The sequence below is a fragment of the Platalea leucorodia genome (genome assembly GCF_965183815.1).
Source record: "Platalea leucorodia genome assembly, chromosome: 7".
Classification (NCBI taxonomy): Eukaryota; Metazoa; Chordata; class Aves; order Pelecaniformes; family Threskiornithidae; genus Platalea; species Platalea leucorodia.
Window position 1 is genome coordinate 44138577 of NC_138829.1, and position 16728 is coordinate 44155304.

General features: G+C 45.1%; 1 protein-coding gene across 6 annotated transcripts; it reads right to left on the reverse strand.

The window, feature by feature from the left end:
* Positions 1 to 5: 5 nt before the first annotated feature.
* ZFYVE19 (zinc finger FYVE-type containing 19) lies at positions 6 to 16502 on the reverse strand. 6 transcript variants are annotated; one of them, XM_082316701.1, is made up of 13 exons: positions 16314 to 16499; positions 15661 to 15782; positions 13772 to 13825; positions 13255 to 13415; positions 11864 to 12009; positions 10843 to 10957; positions 10071 to 10280; positions 9485 to 9564; positions 8638 to 8748; positions 7064 to 7206; positions 1269 to 5645; positions 735 to 800; positions 6 to 246 (listed from the first exon to the last, which is right to left on the reverse strand). In XM_082316701.1, exons 1-11 carry the CDS (start codon positions 16365 to 16367, stop codon positions 5579 to 5581), a joined length of 1263 nt encoding a protein of 420 aa, XP_082172827.1. In that variant the 5' UTR covers positions 16368 to 16499; the 3' UTR covers positions 6 to 246; positions 735 to 800; positions 1269 to 5578. The 6 variants fall into 6 exon arrangements, with proteins under 6 accessions (XP_082172827.1, XP_082172830.1, XP_082172826.1 ...); XM_082316704.1 differs by having other exon boundaries at positions 735 to 5645; positions 8638 to 8741; positions 16314 to 16501; XM_082316700.1 differs by having other exon boundaries at positions 735 to 5645.
* Positions 16503 to 16728: the final 226 nt, after the last annotated feature.

Here is a 16728-nt window from a genome sequence, read left to right on the forward strand (position 1 = left end):
TAGGACTTACTGACAAACATCACCAAGTTTGTGAACTTTCTACCAGTGGTTTGAAGTCTCCACTCCTTCCAGATCTACACATAGAGCAGGGAGCTAGATTGTACATTTTCCTGATTCTTAAAGGGCATGTTAAAACCTGGAGAATGGGACAAGATGTCCTTCCTTTAGTTTCTTCTGGGAATTTCCATGCTGGCTGAGAAGCACTGAGTTCTCAAGAGCTCATCAAGACTTCTTTCTTTCCGTCCACTGCAAGGAAAACAAGGCATTGGTTATCACTCATTCACCAACATGGAAAATCAGTTACTGTTAAGCTGCACCCTGTTTCAGTCTGGCTGGGACCCAGCTGTGATCTCCTGCCTGTTACTGCTGTACCTGACTCTACAGCATTGCACATACTTTGTGAGTCTTATTAAGCCTCTGTTATTCATGAAGGTTGGACAGAAAATATATAGTAGGATGGAAGGAAAATGTTTGAGTGCACCTGGTCTGCTTAAGGGGAAGTTAGTGAAACAGCTGCTAAGGCTAGGGGAAGAGAGATTGCCTTTCCTTTTTGTGGCATGTAGGACTTAATGATTTAGAAGCGTCTTCTAAAGGAGCAAGGTCTGGGAATGATTTTTCTCATCATTTAAAAAGATGTTGGAAAAATGCTCATTTTGTATATTAAAGCAGAGAAAAACAGCTCTACACTGCTTGCCCTTTTTAGATGCTAAAGAAAAACTGAAGTGAAAAAATACCTGCTCCCAATTTCCCTGCAGAGAGCATCTCGGACTGGGTCTTTTGCAGACAGGCAGGTCTCACAACTGAGAAGTGAAGTAGGACACATTGTCTTGCTGCACAAACTCTTCTGGCTACAACTAACGTGTGGCTGGAAAAATACAAAGGAAACTACATCCAGCCTCTCAGCAAGAGAGTTACTTGTCAGTAACTTGACACATGTGGCTAGGAAATAAGACAGCAAATGGAGGCTGATTGCTTAGGCAGAGCAGACTCTTACAATTATGTCCTGCCCCTACGCTCTCATGCCTGCCACTCAAACACAAGAGATGAGTTGCTGAGTCACATCCAGAGGGGCTCCTGTGTACCAGTATGTTCAAGGCTAGCTTATGAGTACAGGTTTTGTCAGACAGGGACAGAAGGGGCCAACTCCGGAACAAAAGGGACATGCAGGTTAGCTAACAAAGACAAACAAGAACTCTTGGGCTGGACCAGTAATATCTTAAATACATTAGTCTTTTCATCTTTATCAGTAACAGGGTGACGACTATTACCTTTTGCTTCCCTCCTGTTTTCCAGCAGACGTGTCAGTGAACGAGCTGTGGGCTCTGCACATCTCTGAGAGGACAAAATCCAAACTGCGGTAACAACCGTGATGTAAGGGCTTGCTTCCCTTCACATGCTGTTCTTGTATGTGACAGCCTCGTGGACGTTAGCAAGCCATGCAGCTCATACCTTGTCCTAAGGCTGCTCTAAGAGGCTCTAAGCCTCACCCGCTAGGTTGGAGAAATGCTCGCTCTTTATCGGGTCCATATATACCTATGGTAGCCCTAGGGACATGCCATTTTTGGCTTAGTAAGGGGCTAATAGGATATGCTTGCTCTCCTGAAATCTCAACTTTGTAAGTAAAATAAATAACAACAAAATTAAATCCAGAGCTGCACTGGTTGTAGATCTGGCATTGCTCATGGATTGACACCTGCTAAGACTCAAGTATCACACCCCTTGAGAAAGGAGAGCAGCACACTGACAAAGAGCTCTGAGCACTGTTAAAAACACAGACTAGGTTCAAAGAGAAGTTCAGGTGGAAGATCGAAGATCTAGGTGGACAGGCCATGAGCTGGAGCTAAATAGAGTTTAACTAGAGCTGTAATTAGCTGCAGGACAGTAGTGCATAGGAGTCCAGATTAATTACGTACCCTACCAGGAGGCTATGTTTTATTCTGCTGTGCTGCAACAACACAAAGACCTGAGATGCCTCTTCTCTGGCTGAAGAGAGAGATTTTTCTCCACCCTGGGCATCGTTCTGTATTCCCTCAATATGAAGTGATGCAAAGAGAATTTTTGTCTATGCTTTAAGGCAGACATTGTCAGAACCCAGGAAAAAGCAAGTTCTTGAAACACTGCTTGACAGAAATTGTCTTTATGCTTATTCTGCAAGTAGCAGACAAAGATTAAACTGCAGCCCCTATGATGTGCCGTTGGTTCTGATATACAAGGACATCACTACCACATGAGAGCGCTTCAAATGAGCACAGTGTGATCACGGGGAACAAAGCAATATGTGGCCAGTGCTACATGATTTCTCAGCTCACTGGTGCAAAAAAAAAGAAAGCAACATAAGGCAATGAGACCAACTTCTTTTTGTTTAGTTCTTAAAAGTAGTAAATCATACTTGCTTTTATTTAATTTTTGGCTGTTGTCAGCCTAGACCATAAGGATAGACTAATTTTTTTTTTTTTTCCTCCCCAAACAGCTTCCAGTTAACTTTGCTGTTTATCAGCACCATCACTAGCATAAGGCTGTAATGTTTGGTATGCAGATACTGTGTACTGTGCAAGAATGTTTCTTTACAGGAACTTTGCCCTCTTGATTATACCAAGATAATTCAGAATGTATGAAAGTTCATGTGCTTTTCTAATTGAAGGTTTATAAAGGTGTATAAAAAAAAGCTTTAATGCAATTTTCCCTTAGTTATGATCAACACTTAGATTGCTTTTAAAAATATTCTGGCTGCTACATTTGGACATGACCGTGTTACAGCACTTGAGAAAATGTGCATGCTCATGAATAACAGCAAATGCAAGTTAATACAGTTTAACGAAGCTGAGACCTCTCTTTGTAAGCTAATTTAAGTTCAATCTTGTGTTATCATTATTTTGAATTCTTGTTGGAGTGGAGCCTACATTTGATAGCTCACATACAAAGCATTTTGAGAGGGAAAGAAAATCTTCTTGTGCCTTCATGGCATGCTACAAAGATGGAAGCAAAGCAGCTCATTCTCCTTCTTGAAGATACCAAGCTCTCTCTGGTCCTTGAATGGCTATGACTGAAGTTGATCTGGCCTGTCAGGAACTGATTGTTTGCCAGTGTCTTTACTTGTTTACCAGCACCTTTTCAAGGACAGGGAGTAAGCAACACAGCTAAAAGTGCTCTGGCCACTTGAAGGTCACACAGCATTCCTCTTTCACAATGACAGATTCAGCTAGGTTTGCTTCCTACAGACAGCTGATCTAGATACCCCTTCTACCCTTCCTACATGGAGGTCACTGAGGCAACAGCTACAGTGGGAATGGCTTTTCAGGGGAAAGTGATTGGGCTGCCACTAAAATGGCCAATTACATGCAGAAAGCTCCACAGCCACAACAATGTCCATTAGTGGTGGAGGGAAAGCATCAGCATGTGTGTGTATGACTCGAAGAGACTCTTCAACATATGACTAAGTTCTATTTCAGGTATTGGGTTGGGTGCATTTCTGGATTCCTTGGGATGACCCCACAGAAACCAATCTGGGAAACTAAATAAAACTGCTTCCAGCTGTAACCTGCTCCTTTACTACAGATGTGAACAGGGCAGGGCTTACAAGACACAGACAGCCTAACTGCACAAGGAGCTCAAAGTTTCATTGTGGCTAATGAAGCATTCAAATGTTGCAAGTAGTGCACCAGCTCATATTAAGACATTTAAAAAAAAAAAGCAGTAGTAAAGCAAGAATTGAAATGTCTACGAACTGCTTGGAAAGGACATAGGCTGAAGCCCAAAGGAGTGGATCAGTCTTAGAAGAGATATAAGAACAGGTATTTGCATCTTCTCCTGTACATGCAAAACACAAAGGATTTAACTTAAGACAGAATTGGACTGTCTTGCTATCAGATTAATTATTCGGATCAAATAGCAATGAAAAAGTGTCATTCCTACAATAACACAAAGCCAGAACAGCATTTTGTTCTCATTTTTAAGACTGCAAGCTCCTCAGGGCAGTAACTCTCTATTTAAATTTTGTGTAACACAAGGCTCACTGTGAGCTCTTGCATCAGAACAACTCAAGTAGTTTTCCTACCTACCTGTTGCAAAGAGACAGGCACTGGTGAAGCAAGAACTGCCGGAAGAAAGAAGATCCTCCACAAGAGTCGGGTTTTGCCACCCCTTCCTAACAAAGGGTTTTGATGGCACTGCTGGACATGCTTGCAATTTTTAGTGTGTTAACCTGCAGTATTACTATTCTACATTGTCTGACACAGGTTTCTGTTGAAGGGCCTGATCCAGTCCAGCATGTTAGCACAAACTCATCTTCAGCAGTAGTTTAATTTATTTGCTGTGCTCTGACCAGGGCTGGCTGAGGTACAGGCAAACACTGTTTCGTCAGCTCACCTACAGAGGCAGTGACCTTAAGCACAGGGGCAGGGCAGACAGCTGGGAGTGGCAGTGTCAAACCAGACAGGCAAGATTCATTGGAAACTCCCTGTCAAAGGCAAATCCTTGATTTTTTTGCCATTGGAATTTGTCAGCCTTAGAGAGCTGTCTCAGAAGTCACATTACAGTCCTGAGAAGAGCTCATCATGATAGGATTTTAGAGCCAATTTAGGGCAACTTTAGTCGGATATTTGAAGCAATTCTGGGTGCTTCAGTCACTGGCAAGTGCCACTTGCATCTGGACCGTCTTCAGGAAGGGATATGAACGTATTAAACTGAGCTTCTCTCATAGCCAGATAAAGAGCATCACACAGGTAACATCTTTATCCTACCAGGGGACCAAATAATAAAGAGAGCCAAACCCCACTTTCAGACTAATACACAACTCTTCCAGACTAACATGCTGCTCTTACAGACCACATGGAATCTTGGCACGGCCACTGCAGATCACAACGCTGTGCATCAGCAGCAGATTACCTTTACAAAGCATCCTTCATTTCAAGTACGTGAGCAACACTGCCCATCAAGGCAGAGTAGGCCCTGCATCTTTTCCAGCCACACCACAGAAACATTTTTGATGACTTCATTGATCCTTCATTTCTTTCCCTAAGCCACTTGGCACTAGGACTAAGATACCATTAGAAGAGGGCAACACTTTGTAAAGGGCTATCAGGCATTTCCAGGAGAGACTTTAAACCACAGGCCTCCGTAAATAGTTTTTATTACGCTTTGGAAGTTCTCATCACACACGCGATCACGACATAAGACAGTTTTCTTAGTGCAATGTGCTTTGCTGCCTGTTGAACCAGTGTGTAAGCTGTTAGCAAAAGCAGGAAGTTACTTACCAGCCAGTCAGTACTGCCTTAAACACCCATCTTTACTGCTACCCGCATTGTCTTACCGTCTGTATTTATAGACGCGTATCCACCTCCTCATATCAAGTCCTCATTTATCCCCAAGCACTCACAGCAAACCCTGCACTTCTCTGGTTGTCTTTGTGAGGACAAAGTTACACACCCTCCAAGCCTCTCTCAGATTACAGCATATCCTTTAACTGTCCAAAACATCACCCGTTTTGGCTGCAAATCCACTTGGACTCTTCCCATCTGGCTGACTCCTCTCTTTTCCCGTTCTCTATCTCCTTTTCTGCCCATGAAGAGTGCGGTTACTTCTACTTGCAAGGAAGATGATAGCGGGAGGTGTGGTGGTCCTTCAGGTCAAACTCATCATGGCCTTCCCTGAGAAGCAAACACAAAGTGCAGTCAGAAGTAAATGCCCAGGCAGGGAACTCACTCAGCCACTGCACAAGATGTCTCCCAGCAGCCCTTAACTAGAAACCTATCCATCCCAAGGGTTAGCTGTAAGGACCTGACTGGCAGTCACTTGGACTGACTACTTAAGATATTTGCTTGTAACAGAAACCTCTGAGGTGCTTTGTGGAAAGGTCAGCTCATCCTTGCCTGCTGGAATGGGAAATGACAATAGGTCCCTCTGTCTCTTTCTCTCTTTGAGAGATTCACGTAACTGGTGGCTCATTTTCAGCACCATGTCTGTGATTCCCAGGCACATTAGCAACTCCTGTGACAAGAATCAAAATGACAGTCTGCTCCACACAACTCTGAAAAATAACTGTTGTGGCTAAAATGCAGTGTATTGGCAGCTGTCTTAACCATGCTCAGAAGCAGGCAGTGTTGAGTAAGACACAAGCTTCCATCTGCAGCGTGCCACTGATACACTCACTCACCTGCCAGACTGCTGATTCTGCTTTTACTGATGTTTGCTGACACTTTTGTTTGTTTGTTTTGTTTTTAATCATCTAACATTGCCAGTCATATGTTTTGTTACAATTTTCGTATGTTCTCCCCCATTCTGTTTCTCTCTCTCTACAAAAACATTTGCAGGAAATGAGAGAATATACACAAAAGCACCTCTTACTATCCCAACCAGATTCTTAGCATCCTGCTGTCTAAATGTCATTCAGCACTAATCTGAGAACCCAGCCGACTACCCAATACTTTCGAGGCATGAAAAAGAGAAGCCACACAAGCTGTGAGGAATAGCTTTGTATTCAAAGGAATTAACCCTCCAAATCCAAGACATGCAACTTTTTTTGTCAAAAATCAAGCTACAGATGTTTAAGAACCAAGACTATAGCTGCTGCAAGGCCTGACTGAGGAAAAAAGGCTCGCCTATACATATTTCAACAAAGATTTTTTTACATGGTTTAAGACTGCAGAGTCCAACCTAAGAAAAGCCTCAGGAATTTATACTATCTGATCTCCCCTCTTATGGGAATCCAGCCCAGATGATCCACCAATGTCATTAACAAGCCATAGGAGTCGCTGAACAATGGTCTCGCTTATCCCATCCCACACAATGCAGCACACCGGCTGCTCCAGAGAACACTCAGACAATGTGCCCAAACACGCACTGGAGCAGTACAGACAGAACATTTCTGCCTAGTTTAGTCCCTGAAGCCTGGGATAACTACTGATTGCACAAAGTATTTCCATAACGACTAGCATTCAGCTCAGATCTGGGTTCCTCAAATCTTCCCTTCTACTGCCTGCTTTTCTGCCCAACAGGAAGAACAAACAAAAGTGGCCCAGCTTACCTGTGACCCGCCTCTCAGACCAAGAGGTATTGCAAGACTTACCGAAAACAGCGCTGGCAGTAGAGGTCCCCATCGCAGCCGTGGCAGCGCAAAGTGGCATCTTCGTTGCAGATACAGCACCAGGGTAACTCATCCTCATCACTGTCATCTGCCCTGGCAAGAGTTTTGGTGGTTGTAGGCTGGCTCTAATTCACAAAGAAAACAGACACATGGAATTCAAACCCCAGCAGAGACAATACAGGACTTTTCATTGTAATGCATGATGGCCACAATGGCATGTCATATGGTCCACAGCTCACTCTCTTAATTCTGTGAGGTGAACTTGCCCAGAGCACAAGGATAGGCTCCATATGAATCTAGATTGTTAAATAAAAACCCAATGTACTCCCTATCATTTGCTCATGAACCTATGTTGCTTGGAAGGTAAACAGGTATTCACTCTCATTTAGTGTCTACAGTAATATACACCAACATTTTCCATACTGTGTTAAAGGCGTGACGCCCAGATCTTCCGGCAGGCACCACAGCAATACCAAATGACTGACAATCCCTGCTGCAAAGGCAAGTGATCAAGCGGTTTTGCTGAAAGCAGTTATGTGGGAAGGGAAAGCAGTGGGGAGGTGGTGGGGGTGTTTTCTCCCTGTTATAGAAAGAAAACTGGGGACAAAGAAAGTGATTTGCCAGAAGGCCCCTGCTATTGATTCATACCTCAGGTTGGGCCAAAAAGATCTTCTGAAATCATAATCTAAAATCTATCCGTAAGGCCATCTATTGTCTCCTTCTGCTCTACAGAGAACTCTTGTGGAACTGAACAGTCATACAGACAGTGCGACACAGTGCCTGGACACTGGCAAAGGCAGCTTCCTAACACAACAGCAATAAGATGGCACTATCTTTTACATCAGTAATCCCAGAAGCGCACGGTGGCATACCTATGAGATAGATGTTTTCAATAATGCTTACAATTAAATAATTTCTTCCACTGGGGACAGGCCTGTCAGGTGTCCATGAGTCACAGGTCCATTTAATTCTTGTAATATACATTAGAGAAGGTGTATGTATTTCCATAACAGGCTGGAATCCATTCCGAGCATAGGATATCTTGTTACTAATTCCCTCCTCTGACGTTATATGAGAACACAGTCAATTACTATGTAGAGGTTCTATTCTGCACATACTGAAAGCACTGGCAAACATCTCACTTAGCCTAGTCCAGGCTGTATGGTACTAGACTGTGACCTTCTTGGTCTAATTATATTGGTGAGTTAAAAATCCCTTCTCTAATACCCATCTTGTGGGGTCTATGCTAACTCCTCTGGGTTTAGAGGACACCACCCCATTCAGTAGAAAGCCAGCCTGAAAGGAATTGTATTCCAGGGAGCAATTCCTTTTAAAAGTACAAGGATGACTCACAGCTGTGTTCAGGGCTGGTCAGCCTTGTAGAAGCCACTCAGCTTGTCTGCTCTGGAGAAGCTGGTTGGTTTTTTTTGTTTTTTGTTTTTGTTTTTGTTTTTTCCTGCATCAAGCCTAGGATACAGCAAACTTTTGCTGCAGAACTGTACCGTCCTGAGACCCTGGAACATGTCACTTCAAGACATCCTGACCAGCTCACTGACCTTTTGCTTTGCTTTCTTGGGCAGGTTCTGTTGTGAGGGTCCTGCTTGCATGGTCTGATCTGGAGGAATGTTGAATCCACTTGCTTCATCCAGGGCGGCTTCTTCTGTGAGCTGGTAACAACAGATAGTGAGAAGCCTCTTGTTTCAAACACAGTTGGGAGCCTCATTCTAGGGTCTAAACCTCCCACCCTTCCCCTTGCTCTCATGCAGCAACAGGAGATGACAAGTCTGAATACATCTGGTGTTATCCAGAGAGATGTGAGCTTGCTCTGCCTGCACTCTGAACACTGTGTGTACATTGTGAACAGTCAGTGTAGCAGCAGGGGCCTTCAGCTAACACACTCTGGTTTGCAGTGCAGCTATCAGCAGACCCTCAACATCATGCTAATCACACGCATGTGGTCTGTAATCAGGCAGAAACTTAAGCACAGAAAGCTCATGTCTGCCTGCAAGACAATTCATAGACATTTTAAAGAGAAATCTAGGCATAAGCTGCGCTAAATAGCACACATCTCATCACCCATGGTCTATCTGGGTGGGGGTAAAGATGAAACAAGAAGTAAGGAAGTACCAGCAGAGTGGGGTGGGAGAGGAGACACACACCACAGCAGACACTAAGCATGAATGAGAAAGACAATGTGACAGAATGTGACAGACTAGATGTAATGTTGTCAATTGCCTATAGCTGAATGGAACCATGGGAGCTAGCATTGGAAAAGCACCAGGAGAGGAAGGAATGAAACTCTGCCCAGGAACAGAAACACATCCTTTACATGCTCACCAGGTAACATACACACGGGGAATAATTGAGAGGAAGATAAACAAGACCACAGCTGCCACTTCTGACCTGTTTTAGCACTCTGCGAATGGCTTCCTCCTCAGCCACTTCCTCATCGCTGTCAGGGAGTTTATAGGTTTCCAGTGTAACTGCAGGAATAAGAGACAGGAGACTGTAACCGACACCTGCCTCAGACCTTGTGCCCACTTATGTGCCAGAGACAATCCTTTGTGGTGCGAGCTGGTTTTGGCATTCTGGCTCTGGCACAGACAGATCCTTTTCAGATGGGAACTCCTCAAAAAGGGATTACTGTTTGGTTTTAATACTGGAAGAGGGAAGGAAAAAATCCCCACCATAAACAGAGCTTTGCTTTTAAAAGCTTTGTTAACCGCACCAGAGCATGGTAGAATTATCTCAAAAAAGGGTGCAAGACAAAGCAGTCTGACCTGACAGCTCCGGCCTCTACCCTCAACTAAGATCTTTCATAGTGATTTCATGAGGAACCAACCTGTACAACTTTATAGACAGAACCAAATCTCAGTCTGTTTCTTGCAGAACAGAGGAACTAAATGGATAAACGCCTCTCTGAAAAGAAACTATTCTGTCACAGGAACTTTTTTCCTCTCTTGGCACCATATTCTTGTCTGCTACCCACCTTTCTCTGGGTCCTCGCCTCTGAGCGCTGCCAGTCTCTTGGCAACTTGTAGGATCTTTTCCTGCCTAGTGTTCTCTTCCCGCAGCTCAGCAGCAGCTTCTGCCAGAAGTCTATTCTTCTCTTCCTCTAGCTGTTTTGGGTCCAGATTTGCAGGGCAAACACAATCTTCACTTTCCCGATTGAGATCATTCAAACTTTGGCTACTAACAGCTGCAAAAAGACACAAAGAACATACTGGTGACTCAGCAGAAATGTTCCTTGGGCACAGACAACACAACTAAAGCAATGCTATGAGAGCAGCTTGCTGCTCTCCATTAGTCTGAGTAATAATGGGAGAAGGCATGCCACAGTAGGATCCACACTGTACATGAAGAGAGGAAAGTGAGCTAATCTGTGTTTTACAGTGAGATTACAGAGAAAGCACTGCAGCTAGGAAGATAATGGTATCCCAGATTCCGATGTTTTGTAACAGAGCACAGGAGTGTTAGGAGTAGCAACAGCTCCTCCCCAGGGAAGGGTCACCTTAGAGAAACAGAGAGGAGCAACCTGAATAATACAACCCTAAGAAGGAACCATCTCCAAGCAAAGACAATGAGACCCATTATGGAGCCAGACGGCTGCTCTTGGTCAATTTGGGAGTCATAAGGGGGAGATAAGGACAAACTGAACACCCAGCTCACCTGTAAGCTACATAGGGAGGCACATATTCCCTTCTCACTATAGCACATGCATTACTAGACAGAAACAGGTCTTTGGAAGCCAAAATAGATACCTTGAGGCTGGACTTTTGGTCTGAAATGCTCATCAATGGCAACTTCCTCAGACAGCTGAGTTAACAGGTCATCTGTCTGCTGGACCAGACTTCTGGTGTCAGGAGGTTGGTGTACCTAAGAAACAAGGAGGGTATGGGAAAAGGCAAAGGAAAGCAAAGTGGCGTACTCAATCAAAGGAAAAGTTTGGTAACCAAAATCACCCTAGGTGGCAGCAGCATAAAAAGATGCATCCACTGATCTTGAGAGGCTCAGCTTACGGTTATCTGGTGTAAGACTTTCAGGGTTTCATTCTCAGAGGTGCTGAATGTGCACAATTCTAAAAGCAGTCACCCAATCAAGGCAAAGTGGTGCTGAATGTATAGGAGCACATGCTGCTGAGTTCCAACCCCCGCTCTGCCACTACCTCCAATGTAAGTAAAGTGCCATTCTCAACAGTGCCAGCCAGCAGCCCTGCTGAGGCCTATGACAGAAGCTGGGTGTGCAGCACTGCTGAAAAAGGAGCATGAGCAAACAATTTCTCGGGGACAAGATCATTCATATAGGCTTAGAAGGCATATATCCAACTCATTCCTCTGCAATCTCAAGACTAACCACTCTGTGCTTCTATTTCTGGAATAATTAGCAAGATTTTGCCCAGTTGGGATGCAGTAACAACTACAAGATACAATTAGAAGGTAGGGCTGATAAGCCCCAAACACAGACAAACAGCTCAGAAAAAAATATCAGACCACTTCAGTATACAAATGGGTTAAGAGGAAAACACTTAGCATCTATTGTTAAAAATAAACACATGAACTATGTTTGACATAAAGGAACATACTGCATTCAGACTGAAGCAGTGAACTGGTAAAGGCTGGCCATTTGCTTCTGGAGCAATGACACAAACAGGAAACGGAGATTTCTGAATGGAGCCACCTGGATGCAAAAAAGCTGAAGGAGGAAGAATGGCTAACGTGCTGGGACACCAGTTACTACATCAGCTCAGAATACATTGCTGGCTAAAGAGCTGAGGGAGCTTACAGGTCTGGGAGCCTGGGAAGGAGGATCTCTCCCCTGCAGGACAGCCAGCCGGTCCTCCATTTCCTGTGTGGATGGAACAGGTCCCCGGCAGTCCTCCTTCAGGGCAGCCAGCCTAGCTTCGATCTCAGCCTGAGTAGGGATGGACTCTGCAATTCAGAATAACCCAAGGGAGCAGATGACTGTTATTGAAAACAAAAGGCTTCAAATTTTTTTTTCTTAAAATTGTATTTCTTTCTGGAGTCAGACTCTGAACGCCTGAGCAAAAACTTCCCTCAGCCCCTGACATGAACGAGGGGTCACACTGCAGTGACTCAGAGACTACCCTAATAGTAACTGCTATCCTTTTCTTCCGAGTCCTTGCCTCCTTCACAGTTTATCTCATCTCCTAGCCATAAGGCGAGTATTAGGGTAATGTCATTCGGCAATCAGCTGACTCAGGATACTAGGGACAGGCAGAGAAATAAGTGTCATTTAGGCAACACAGTCCCTTGCTCCCACATCTCTCAATGTAATCCTAGACATATCAGGCTGAAACCCTCCCTTGCCACATAACAGGACAAGAGGAAATGGCCTCAAGTTGCACCAGGAGAGGTTTAGACTGGATATTAGGAAAAATTTCTTCACTGAAAGGGTTATCAAGGATTGGAACAGGCTGCCCAGGGAAGTGGTTGAGTCACCATCCTTGGAGGTATTTAGAAGACACATAGATGTGACACGGTTTAGTCGTGGACTTGGCAGTGTTAGGTTTACAGTTGGACTTGATGATCTTAAAGGTCTTTTCCAACCTAAATGATTCTATGATAATCAAGTAATCACTTTGCAGTGTGTTCTTTCCCTTTCAGAGATCGCATATAATTTTTTAAATAGTTTATTCTCCCACAAGCACCACAAGGCTGTCCCAGAACCTGACAGCTGTGGACTGGGATGAGAGTGCTTTTTCTCCTCTGTGAAGCAAGGCTGGCCAGAACATAATCTCACAGAGACTGGCACTGTTGTGCCCAGGACAATGACCCAAAGAAAACCTCCTGCAAAATAGTTTGGCCAAATAGCCTCATTTCATTCTGCTCCTATTGGGCTTGACATAGGCTTTTACCCCAAACAATGGAAAATGAGAAAGTGATTTTACAGGTAAGATACTGCCCCAAAAATGAGAAGCAGTTTCAAGGGAAATCCCAAGAAGCAAAAAGAATCTGGAACATTAATCTAAAATCATCATAGAATCTGGCCACTGTGGCAGCAGGACGTGGATGCTCTGTCCAATTTTAACCTTTCAATTCCCTAAAAAGGCAGGCTCTGAAAGCCCAGCACTTCACCCTCCCTCCAGGTTCCATGTTTCCCAAGTAGCAGTGTTCCCACCCAAGGTATCATCTCTGGTATCCTCCAAAACTCACTCGGTTTCCTTTCCTCCCTGAGCCTCTCCAGTCTCTCTGCAATAGCTCTATCCTCTTTTGAGAGCCCCTGGTATCTGGAGCCTGCTTGGTCTGGGAGTTTTGCAGCCGTCCTCTGTTGTTCTTTCAGCTGGTTTTGCTTAGCCTCAAAAGCTGCTACACGCCTGTGACAAGGATGGAAAAAAGACATGACAGTTGAGAACAGGGGCTTAAACCCGAGATATGAAAACATCCTCTGTGAGCCCAATGGGCTATTTCAACCCTGATCAGTCACAGATAAACGTAGGCAGGTGGCTGTTCAGGAGTGTATTCAAAAGAGCACACACCCCACCCCCCCCCAAACAAACAAACAAAAAACCCAAACAACAAAACAAAAGCCCCATCCTTAATCTAGTTCTGAACAATCAAATACCCACATCACAACTCCCATTTTTGCTGCTCTCTATAGGGGAAGAGGAGTGAGGGCCTGAAAAGCTACTCTGCGGCAGAAACAACTGTCTGATTGGCAAGTGCAACTCACTTTTTGTAGTTTTCTGGTGGTGACCATTTTGCTGAACTGCTTTGAGATCCCTCTCTGAAAGACAAAACCAACGATTTCTCTGAACTCAAGGTACTGGCAATGCTTCAATCACCTAGTCTCTCCGCTCAAGAGGAATCAGTATAAGTTTCTCGACCTCCTGGTACAGCCCCTTTCATAACCTCATTAATGTGGAGAGCGATTGGCTTATGGAAGGAATTAAGATAATATAGCTGCCTGGGACAGCAGGGGACTTCATTTCTAGTCCTTTGGTCCAGTTGTTTTGCATCTGGACAAAATGTGATTTAATATGGCCACCGGTGATCCAAAGGAGGAGGGGCTGAAATACGCTTGCCTCCCACAGCCTGCACCTCCCAGTTCAGAGAGCAGATAGAGAGCAGTTAGGTAAGATTCCCAGTGTAATTAGCTTCTATGCAGCAGAACACTCTGAAAGGAGCTGTGGCATGCAACAACACAGAATTATATAATGCGCAAGCTAAACAAAATGTTACAAAAATTATTATATAACCACCAGTATCATAATGACATCTTCTAGCACACTTGAACACTGCACACCTCAAACACATCTTGTGTAACTGTCTTCTACTTTGCTGTATTCAGGTTGAGCTGCTGAACTACACACTTAGTAAGACAGTTAGCGTATTTTATTCATTCTTAGAAGTCACAGCTACAAATACATCTGCGCTGTGCTAAGGCCTGTATAGCAACAAATGAATGCAACATTGTTGGACTGCTTTCCAGTTCTAAGGTTTCAGTTCTGAAAGCTATTTGCATGAAGAACAATACATGCAGCTTACAGAGCTGCAGCCTATGCATATTATCTACCTGCTATCCAGTCAGGGAGGACTTTTTTCTGCTGTAATTTTATAGTACCAATATTAAACAGATGAGAAAAAAAAAAAAACAAAAGAAACATGGAGAAAGGCTGTCCTGTTTTCTTACTGGCTTTGGAGTTGCAAAGGGAAATCAGAACATTTCAAAACTGAAAGTCTGAATTCTGTATTTTCACCATCAATAGCTCACACTGTTTTCATGAGTGAGTGCTTCTGAAATGAAGACCTCTGCTAACAAGAGGCTCTTTTCCTTTAGACACCTGCAGAGCCAGAAAATTCCCCACTCACTGGTGAAAATTCCTTGCTATAGGAGAGGAGTGAGGAAGAGAGGTAAGAGAAATGCAAGAGAAGGAAGAGGACGCAGAAGAATTGGTTGAAAGAGGGGTTCTGGTGTACACTTGTGCTCTTGTGTTACTTGTTCATGTGTATAACCTATATTGCTACTGAACTACATTTTTTTGTTTTCAACAGGCAATCTACAAGTTACGTTTGCAACTATTCTTTTTCTTTTAAAAGCAAACCAATTTTATGCTACAAAATTCTAAGCCTTTTGGTTACACATAGCAGAGACCCCTCAACAATGAGGATTTGTGTCACTGTTTGCCCACAGAGGTAATAACACTTTGAACATCTTATTGTCAGGCCGTTCAACTACTACACATCTGAAAAGACTGCCAGTGCTTTCAAAGGGGTGTAGATTTCTGGGCAATAACAGGGTGGGGCTGAACCTCATTTTGTCTAGCTAAGGTATCCACAGGCATTCAGTGTCCATCCATGAAGATTTAAACCGGATTCTTTCAGACTACTCTGTCACCGCAGAGAACAACCTCACAAATTCTGATTCCTCTCTTTGGACTGCACAGCTCATGTAACAGCAGTTCAGTAATGGCCTGGCTTGAAACTCCAGGGTACAGGCAGTATGCATGCACAAGTGCAAGGCACAGCTCTCACGCAGAGATCTGCTACACAACATTGGGATGCAAAATGAAGAAACAAAGCAGGACATTGTCTTTGGGTGAAGAAACACTCCCATCTTACCCAGTTAGTTTTCCGTGACACTGCTTGCACACCTTCTGCTGAGTGCTTCCGCAGCGGGGAACAACAGCACTGAAGCTAAGGCAGCCTGAGCAGAACGACCGTCCGCAGTTCTTGCATCCACACTGCAGAGATACAAGAGAGGGGCAGGACAGGGCTTCATCACCTAGTCACCACACACCCCACTGCTCTGGCTGGCCGTGTGCAGGAACCGTGCCCAGGCCACAGTGCACTAAAAATAATGCTGGGGTTATGCTGATGTTTTAAGGGAACTGTACCATTAGCTGCTGCTGAAAATACGGAGACTCTCAAGAGCCTTTGAGCACCAGCACATAACTCCTGCTAGAAGCAGAGACACCATTTCGGCCCATAGTATAATAAAGTGTGTATATGGGGAATTCTCTGAGACAATGACCGAATATTGCATTACAGGGATGACATCTAATGACAACTTTTTTTTCTTTTTTTTTTTTTTTTTTCCAGTGATCGCACACGTTCAAAGACATAGGCCCCACGAGAGCTCAGTCATCAAGGACCACAAGGCTACGATGGTGGTCGGGAAGCGTGCCTCGGCGCCGAGGGAGGGAGAGAGGCAGCCTTCCCGCCTCCCCGCTCAGGCCTCGCAGCCGCTCCCGACCCCCCTCAGCCGGACTTGCCTCTTTCTTGAAGACAGAGAACTTGGACGCACACCCATAGCACCGCCTATCCATGGCGCTACCGGAGGCGCGACCGCCGCCCGGGCCCTGCCCGGCGCTCAGGCACCGCGCTGCGCCCCCGCTGAACCAAGCTCCATCGTTTCCCCCCCGCCCCCCCCGGATCTTTCTTCAACGGCCGCGGACGCAGAGCGCGGCAGCGAGCCGGGGCTGTCGGTAACGGGGAGGCCGAGACACCGCCCTCCCGCCCCTCACACACCGAGCCGGTGCCGGGCAGCGCCACGCCACGCCCCGCCGCGGCGCACGGCCCGACGGGAGTTGTAGTCCTTGGAGCCGCCCTCCTCCCTGCAGCCGCCAGGCTGCCCTCCGCGGACAAACTACACTGCCCAGGGCTCCGCGCCGCACCCGGCGCCGGGCC